This window comes from Microtus ochrogaster, unplaced genomic scaffold, assembly GCF_000317375.1.
Source record: "Microtus ochrogaster isolate Prairie Vole_2 unplaced genomic scaffold, MicOch1.0 UNK61, whole genome shotgun sequence".
In the NCBI taxonomy this organism is placed as follows: Eukaryota; Metazoa; Chordata; class Mammalia; order Rodentia; family Cricetidae; genus Microtus; species Microtus ochrogaster.
In genome coordinates this window covers 443,269-453,215 of record NW_004949159.1, presented here as the reverse complement: position 1 = coordinate 453,215, position 9,947 = coordinate 443,269, and the positions used below count along the sequence as shown (strand labels likewise).

The 9,947-nt window shown below is 43.4% G+C and overlaps 1 protein-coding gene across 2 annotated transcripts in view; it reads left to right on the top strand.

Moving 5' to 3' along the window:
* Palld (palladin, cytoskeletal associated protein) overlaps positions 1–9,947 on the top strand; it is a 389,783-nt gene that overhangs the window by 186,927 nt on the left and 192,909 nt on the right. For both annotated transcript variants that reach the window (XM_026777380.1, XM_026777381.1), the window contains 2 exons: positions 3,101–3,242; positions 4,156–4,179. In XM_026777380.1, the coding sequence (XP_026633181.1) occupies positions 3,101–3,242; positions 4,156–4,179 (166 nt within the window). The remainder of the gene's footprint in view (positions 1–3,100; positions 3,243–4,155; positions 4,180–9,947) is intronic.

Below are 9,947 nucleotides of genomic sequence, written 5' to 3'. Positions count from 1 at the left end.
CACCACCTCCACCTCCACCACCTCCACCTTCACCTCTACCACCACCACCTCCACCATCACCTCCACCTCCACCTCCACCACCACCTCCACCACCACCTCCATCTCCACCACTACCACCACCTCCACCATCTCCACCTTTACCTCCATCACCACCACCACCTCCACCACCACTACCATCACTTCCACCACCTCCTCCACCTCCACCTCCACCATCACCACCTCCACCTCCACCACAACCTCTACCCCCACCAACACTACCACCTCCATGCAAATCAAATCACAAAGTGTTCTAAGTACTAACAACATGACTGAAAACTAGTTTTTACTGTATGTTGGTTTTTAAAAAAAATCAAAGAAAGAGTGTGTGGAAGTAGTGTGTGCATCTCTGCCCTCTGACCTGGTATGTGTCGTAGTATGCCTGCATTCTGCCCTTCCCTGTGTATGTTTTCTCCTTTCTCTCTGGCTTGCAGCATCCTCTTTGGGCCTTGTTTAGTGGATCAGGTTTAGACGATGATCCTGTATCCACTCCTGACTCAGATGACTCTTGGACTCATCTCCCTGAGTCTTTTCTCTGGCATTCCTCTTGTGCATGGCGGTGACAGTGCATGACAAGGTGGGCTTTTCCTATCCAGGGAGTGCATCCACCTATATCCACATGTTCCTCTAAAGATCCCCAACACACTGTATGCATGGGAATCTGCAGGAGCCTGCTTGGCTCCCACAGCAGAGTTGGTAAGGACTGTGAGACTGTGGGCAACCGGGATGTTCACAGGAAGGCTACTCCAGAGGGCCTTTTTTTCTCGGACCCTTCCGAGGAATCACAATGCCAAGTCAGCATTATCTGTGATGAAAGGACTTTATATGGATCCTGAAAGCATCCAGCATTTTCAGATGTGACACTGAATGATGATGCAGATGACTAAGCGAGCCTCTGAACCTCTGAACATTGATCCTCATTATTTTGAGGGCTTCTCCTTATGCTCCTGAAGGTTGTCTTAATGAGTTACTGGGCTTAATCATTCATCATGAACATAGGTGCATGCGCGCGCGCGCGCGCGTGTGTGTGTGTGTGTGTGTGTGTGTGTGTGTGTGTGTGTGTGTGTGTGTTGTTACAGGAGAGGGTAAACTATAAGCAAAATCTAGGAGCAACTAGATTTCTGTCTTTGTCTCCAGGCATCCACTCATTTGCTACACTCTTGTTTCCAAACACGACAAAAGGAAAAAAAATAGCCGCATAATTTTAGGAATAAATCTAATCTCCTTTGATGCCTAAAAGCCCAAACAGGAAAAATATTTGGGTGTCATGTACCAGAAATGGCTTCCTGGAACTATTTCATAGATTGGCCCATAGAAGCTAGACCTCACACTGTGCTTTTTGAAACACTAAATTAACTCATCTCTGACTACAATCATAAACTACAAAACATTTACTTAAGAGCCAGAGACTGTCTAGGGCCAGCAAGATGTCTCATCTGATAAAGGTACTTTCACCAAGCCTGAGTTCATTCCCTGGGACCCACAGGGTAGAAGGAAAGAATCAGCTCCTGGAAATTGTCCTCTGGCCTGTGTGTACCACAATCCCACACACAGTGAACAAACAAATACAGTAAAAAAATGAAGAAAGACATGTAAAGCCATCTATTTTCTGCAATTACAAATATAAATGGAGAAAGGAACACAATCATTAGCTGATTTTTTTTCTGAGAGTCTCACCTAGCCCAGGCTAGTCTCAAATTCTCAATATAGCAAAGGATGACTTTAAATTTCTGATTGTCCAATATCTAATTCTGTCTGAGTTGTTAGGATTAAAATGATGAGCAACTACCCCTAGATGTTTTGGTGCTGGGATTTCACGCATAGTGAGTTAGCCCTCTACCATCTCAGCTCCACCTCCAACACTAGTAGTTGACAAACTTAAACTTTTATATGCATTATATATATTTCTTATTATTTCATATATATATATTCTTGTTCACTGCCAAACAAGATATTTTCCTTCCACTTTTATAATTCATTGGCCACCACAATAGGCTTTTAGAATAGCCACAGCGCTTTAACACATATCCTACGGACATATACTGAAGCTTTTTTTTTCTCCATTTCCTGTAAGATTTGCAACTAGCTATTACTCCCCAGACCTTTAAGACAAAACAAAACAAACCTGTTCAAAGTCTACACACTTCCTAATGAATTCTGTGTGCTCTAGCTTGTTTATAACTACTTTTTTAAATCATGACTTAATTATTCCAAAACACACACACACTTCCTAAGGTATCTAATGGTCTAGTCAAATTCTCAAATGATCTGAAAGTGTCAATAGCCCCCATTACTAGTTAATCTTGGAGGAGGGGCATAGAGCCAAGGCGTATGTAAGGGAATTTTTAACATTCTGGCATTTAATAACAAGCATCAAAACTTCACTTCTTTGCATCCATCCCATTAAATTAATTTATCTTTGGCATCATAAACATTTATTAGTGTGCATTTAGAGAGGGTAAGGCAATGGTGCAGTTACAAGGGAAGCGGAAACGAAGGTCAATAAGGAAGACAAGCGGCCAGTTTTATCATTTCACTCAGAATCTTGAAAATGCCAAACCGCTTAACTTCATAAACTGGACATAGAAAACTGGTCAGGCAGAGGTGGGGGTCCATGGATGGGTGGGTACCTGCCGAAACACTTGTGTGCCTTTTTTTCTTTTATCTGGTTTCCCTAAGCATCCGCAGTCATTTGGAATAGAATTGTCTGCAAGCCTTGCATTCCACCAGCTTACCATTAAATGTAGCCAGAGGAAAGTGGCAGCTGTTAACATCAAATGCCACAAATAATAAGGGTCGGTGCAAATCTGCAAACGGGGCCGGACAGGCCTTATGGTAAACTGTCCGAAACTCATGGCCGGAAGATCTTGAAAAGCTGGCGGCCGGTGGTACTCATCCTTACCTGAGTTCATGCTGATTATTTTCTGACAATCCTCTCAACGTGGAGATTTTGTTACCTCCGTGTTTGGGGTTTTGTCTAAGGTTTGGCGTCTTTCTCCTCTGTTGTGAGACTGTTTACAGAGCTGAAAAGTCTGAGGTGGGCCGTTTGCTTCTTGAATTTCAGGAACTACAGAATATAGTAGCCTCCGAGGGCCAGGTGGTGGTCCTGGAATGCCGGGTCAGAGGAGCACCACCGATGCAGGTCCAGTGGTTCCGGCAAGGGAGTGAAATCCACGACTCTCCAGACTTCAGAATTCTCCAGAAAAGTAAGAAGAGGTGTCGGTTCTCCTGAATTTAGTTTGATTTCCTCTGGTTTCACAAGAACTGGAAAGGACTTAGATGAGCTGTTTTATATTCTCGAAGTGGGATGAGACTAATATAGTCTGTAACGTGCAGGGTGTAAACGAATCTGCGTAACTCAGCCACTCTCTTTCCCCTCCCGTTTCTCACAACACCTTGTAAATGTGGGATCCAGCGGACCGCTGTGATTGCCCAGCTACAGATGAAAACACCGGTGTGAATGCCGATTTTCTAGTTACAGCCTTCTATACCGACTTTGTTCTACGACTGCTGTTGACCACACGGTGTTATGCTGTATGGACTGCCTAAAAGAAAATGCCGATTTCTTTAAAATAATGCCTTCAAACTGCCCCTTCCTTGTTTGTTGTATGGCAAGACACTGCCCGCATTAAAGAGGCCAGGAGTAGATGCTCTTTTTTTGTTCAAGGTGTTTGTAGAGTTGACAGTTAGTGCTGGAACTTTCCCCACAACCCCTTCCAAAATGCTACTTGTGAAATCGACCAAAGAATTAGTCTACCTCATTTTTATGGGGAAAAACCCACAGTCGCCCCTTTGAAGTGGACGAAATCTATAGATCTTTCCTTTACAACAAAAATTCCCACATACTTGCTTATCTGGCAAATCATTTTAAGAGGCTCGCAAGTCGGAAGTCTGTCTGGAACTACAGTGTCTTACACTTCCTAGGGCCCAGTGTTTCTGTATTATGGAAATGTAAACCGAGTGGCTGCCGGCTTAACCCTGTCCTGTGCAGAGGTGGCCCTCACCACGTCCACACACACGGCCTAGCCAAAAGCCATGGGAGCAAGGCGGTAGGTTAATTAGCCCCAGACCCTGTTCTAATGCTTGTTCCATTTTTTTTTTCTTTTCTCATGCTAACAGAACCTAGATCGGCATCTGAGCCCGGTAAGCATTTTCTCCTGATGGGGGTAATGTATCTCTGGGTTTTCAGTAGGTCTTTGTTTCTATTTTAAAACCACACACCACATAGAGCGATGCTTTTGCAATTCCTTAGAAACATAAAACCGGTTTCAAAACAATGTCTTCTTTATCATGGGGTCTGTGCACTGCAATCCTCATCATCTTTATTAGTAAAACATGCTGCTCAGACCAGAAAGCTGGGCTTGGTGACTAGGCTTTTTCAAATATAGTGTTTTGTACTCAGAAGGCTAAACTAGACTTGTGACCTAAAGAAAACCTTTCTAAAATGCTGGTAGAAAAGATAAATTTATTGCAGGTGTTTACTGATCAAAACCCACTGCAAGACAGTCTGAAGCTCTGAGAGCCCAAAGACTTGACAGAGTGAGCCCTCAGGCGTCTCTCATCTCTCTCTCTCTCTCTCTCTCTCTCTCTCTCTCTCTCTCTCTCTCTCTCTCTGTGTGTGTGTGTGTGTGTGTGTGAACGCGCGCGCGTACACACACACACACACACACACACACACACACTAGAGCTGTAAACTTTTACTGTTCCACAAGCATGAAGAATGTCACCATGCCCTGGGCTCTCTCTTCATTACTGGGTCATCTGACCTCACCCAAGTGCTCTGTGATCCAGGAGTGTGAGGGACAACTGTTCTCTGCCTTTGACCTCTTATATATTTATGACTTCCTGTGAGCCCAAAAATTGTGCGTCCAGGTATTTCATAGTAGGCCCCCCACCTGAAGATTGTTTTCCTTTCTATTTTTCCCATCAGAAAAGACATGGTCACTAACTATTTCTTCACAAAGGTTAAAAAAACATGGCATTTTCCTGTTTCTGCTGTTTATGCTTCTGCTACAGCAGCAAGCAGATCCTGCCAAATGTGTCTTGGGAACCATGGCCCTGCCCTGACCTTTGCCTGGGAATTCCAAGGTCCCTGTTGGCTCTAGCAGGTCATGGTACTGGGTTCTGCTTCTAAGCCTGTCACATCTGAGTATCAGGTCAATAAGAGCAGAGTTAAAAGGATGCTTCTTAACATCCTTCGGGAATGACTGGAATTGATCTGGTGGCTTCTGAGTTACAACTAGAGCATTCATTGTACGAGTCACCACATCAAACACCACAGTCACTTTCCAGGCTGTGGAAACAGACCGCTTTATCTTTGTTTGTATACACATGAATAATGCTAGGTCCCCAATGTTTACGTCTGTGGATAAATCCTTTGTATGAGCACATATGGAAATCAACATAGGTGGTAAGGGTGCATCTTTTACATTTACTGTTTCAAACAATAGCAGGTAGATAGATGATGGATGAGAAGGCATAGTTTTATAAAGGGCAAACTGGATATTTCATTTGGTCATTATGTATAATATGTGCAAGTTATCTCTTTCAGTGGTTTAAATACAAATGCGTTAAAATCTTAGGCTAAAATTTCCAAAATTGGGATGGGTTTGAGCTTATTTTGGTATTGTACTTTGTACTTGGGACAATATATATAGCTTTCTCTGTTGTCTTCAACTACTGAGGTTTATGATGATTTATCAGATATCTCCTATAACCAAGGATGGAAAAACATAAGTTAGCTACCATCTTAAATTTCAGATTATTCATTTGCGATTGCATGGTTTAGTTTTGAGTATATGTGTGTTTGAGAAACATTCAGAATAAGGTTGGGAGGTGAAGTGCCTGTTGTGGTAAATGTGAGGACCTGAGCTCTAATCCTATGAATCCATACTAAAAGAAAAAGCCGGACATGGTGACAGTAACTCCAATGATGGGCAGAGCGGGGCGGGGGGGGGGGAGCATGGAGTCCTGAACTTCACTGATCAACTAGCCTCGCCAAATCCATGAGATTTATATTCAGTGAGAGATTCTATTTCAAGAAGTAAAGGAAGGCAGAGGGCTCGATGATCCTGGTTTGGCTCCCAGCAACCACATGGTGGCTCATAACCATTTATAGCTTCAACTCCAGGGCTTATAATGCCCTCTTCTGGTCCCCACAGGCGTTCTCTACGCATGGTGCAGGCAAAACACTAAGACATAGAAAATTAAGATAAATACATCTTTAAAAAGATATGAATAAATAAATAGTGTGAAGAGAAATCAAGGAAAGACACCCAATGCCAAGTTCTGTTTTCTACAACATACACGCAAAGGTGCACACACCCCCACACTAACAAACTCATAGATGCACACCACACACACACACACACACACACACACACACACACACACACATCTAAAAGGAAAAGAAAACATTCCCAATATAGTGAGGGCAGTATTGGATGAGGAAGGTAATGGCAACAGCCCCCACCCCACCTCCATTCTCTCCCCACTCCTACTGTTTACAGTCTCTGTGTCCCAGTTATGGCTTGTTTTGCTTCTAGCAAATATATGTTTGATCATGAGCTACTTAATAAATTTGTTCTGGATGCTCCAGACCTGTTGGATTCACTTAAATGTCTTCTGGGTGAGCACAGAGATGCCACGAAAGATGAAAGCTGAAGGCACAGAAGGCACTCACTCCTCTTCCGAAAATCACCCGAGCAGTGTATACAAGATTTTCCTTACCATGTTTGCTGAATTCTCTTATTTTTCTCTTCCCTTTAATTATGTCTGAAAGTATTTTAAGAAACCAGAACCCCCCCATCACAACCATAATAACAAGGAAGTGTACCTTGGCAGAGAAATCTTTCAAGAAAATCTGTCACTATAAGAAAATAATGTAGGCAGGATCTATTAGAAAGAAGACGAACTCTCCTCACGATCATACTTAGCACAGCTACTAGAGAGGCCCCTTTTATTTCCCAAGGGATGTTTACACACTCCACTTTGGGAAGCCCACACTTGACATACAGAATTAAATAAAATCTGTGGTCATAGTTTTTAACATAAATTTAAAAAATTAACACAGGACTGTGACTGCTTGTGCGAGTGGGATGGACTATAAACCCAAACGAGCCCATTTGTGTTTAAACAAAGTGTAGTGTGCCTAACAAAAGTAGGTGGGATTTATTTCCTAATTTCCAAGCGTTTGCCTAGTGCTGACCTTGAAATTTCCAGAGAGAGAGAGAGAGAGAGAGAGAGAGAGAGAGAGAGAGAGAGAGAGAGAGAAGGCGTGTGTGTATATTCAGACAAATTACTTTTCTTACATGACCTGACTGATTCCTAGATCTAAGCAGCCATTGGTATATTCATCTACATAGAATGGATGTGGGGTCTGGCTTCTCTGATATCTGAGTTTTAGCCACCATTAGGTTGAAACAGAGAAGCACACATGGCTACAGCACATCCAAGGCAAGAGATAAATTTTATAGGACTCTGTCGGTGATGGTTTCCAAGTGCCGAAACATAAATAGCCTTTGAAATTTGGGACAATATCTAAACAGATTTTTATTGCTCTCTCGTCTCTTCCTCTGACATAGCTGCTCTCTCCTGATCTCTCGTCTGTCTGTCTCTGTCTACATCCTTCCTTCCCTCCCTTTCTCATTCCCTACCAGCTCCCCCGTTCTTCTTATCTATTTTTCCTGTTCAGCCTCCTTATTACTGATGGGTAAGATGCTTCAAGGCTCTAAAAATAAAGTGGAAATTCCCTAGGATCTAGATATGGGTCCATTAGGATTTGATGTTTAGATAAAGAAGGGACTAGCTGGGTCCTTCCCCCGTGCCTTTGAGCAGCTGGAGCAGGCTTTCCTCGTCACGACTACACTGCACTGGTCTAATGTGTTTTGCACTCCCCTCTCTGTCTAGACAGGAGTCGGCTTCATCACAAATCTTTTCAGACTGTTTTGTGAATTAATAGCGAGTCAGCTTACTTAGGAACAACATTGGTTTGTCATACTACCTGCCTGGCCTCCTTTTTTTCTGACATTCTAACTCTACCCTGACTGAATCCTTCAAAGTCTAATCTGGTGTAAGAGGTTGAAGATTCATTGACAGATGTTAATTCTCGGGCTGTTACTCAGCTGTCTGGAAATAGCCACAAACTGTCTTGGATGGCTTCTATTGCATTGTCTGATGGTCTAATTAGACATTTGAAACGAAAGCCACAAAAAAGTGAGTTGGGAAACACACACACATGTAGTAATATGAGCGGCGGGGCTGCGTCCCCAGCACCCCGCTGCCCGCATGGCTAGCTTTATACCCGAAATAATTACACGAACACTGTATTCATTTAATCACTGCTTGGCCATTTCTATCTAGCCTCTTCTAGGCTAACTCTCGCACCTGGACTAGCCCATCTCTAATAATCTGCTGTAGCCCATAAGGTGGCTTACCAGGGAGATTCTAGCCTACGTCCATCCTGGGTCGGAGCTTCATCGCGTGTGCCTCAGAGAGCAGAGCTCTCGCCTCTGCCCGCAAGAGTGGAGGGAGCATCGTGTCTCTCTGAGGCGTCTGCCCCCGAGAGGAGAGCTGTCGAGTCTCTGAGCTCACTTCCTCTTCCTCCCAGAGTTCTGCTCCGTTCACTCCTCCCACCTACGTTCTAACCTATCAGGGCAAGCAGCTTCTTTATTTAATCAACCAATGACCTTCCTCCATCACACACAGAAAGAATGGGGGCGGGGGTGCGTGCACACACACACACATGGTGTCTCCTACTTTCTTTTAAAAGATGTATGTGAATGGATCTACATACATGTATATACACATGTGTGTGGGTACCATAGGAGTCCAGAAGAGACCATATATTGCCCTGAAGGTGTAGTTTCAGGCTGTTGGGAGCTGCCTGGTGTAGGTGCTAGGGATTGAACCCCAGTCCTCTGTAAGAGAAGCATAGGCTCTTAACCACGGCGATACCTCTCCCATCTCCTTTTTAGAAAGTTAAGACTTCTCATCCCTCTTGCCAGTGTGACTCTCTACTTAGCAATGTGACCTTTCTTGAATCTTTGTCCATATGCTGACTCTGTGCTTCAGAATGTCAGGGAGACTCCACTGGCTGGATGTCCTGAGGGCTGAGTCGGAAAAGAGCTGCTATGTAGATGCTTATTCTCAGGCCAGTGGGGTGTGAACACGGAAGATTAAGTTTTAGGTAAGAAAAAGTACCTGTGTGGACAAAACTAGCCTGCTTGCAACCTGTGCATCCCTCACTCTGTGACAGGGCACCCAGGACACCTCTCCACACAGTCAGAGACGTGTCACAGGCTTGAAATACAGGATGTCCGGCAGATAAGACTAGCTAAAATTGTTCATAGTTTTAATACTGTGTCACCATCCTTTTGGATAGGCATGTGACAAAAACCACTGACTTCTGTATGGAAATGAGCTTTTCTATAGCCAGTCTCATACAAAGGGGTTATACAGCCTCCAGTAAATGCTCACATCCATTAAAATGCAATTGTGTTTATTGAAAAACCTGGGGGTAATTTTTCTTTTAATGCACGTATGTTTTGCCAACAGTACTTAACTTGTGCTAATGTAAGTTATAATGTTCTATGGGAATAACTACCTAACTCATGGAGCTGTTAGGCTGATCTGTAGGCTTAAATAACTCTAAGAATATGCTAATATATGCAAAGTCTCATAGCCCAAGACAGTTTACTGTCATATTTGAGAGGAAAGGGGAAGTTTGAAGGTACTTTTGAGTGTGCACTAAAAGAAGATATTTAAAAAAAGCTGAGGAGTGAGATTACAAGTTCTAGGCCAGACTAAAGTACATGCTTCAAAAGGAATTAAGAATGAAAGAAGAAAGAGGGAGGGAGGGAGGGAGGAAGGAAGGAAGGAAGGAAGGAAGGAAGGAAGGAAGGAAGGAAGGA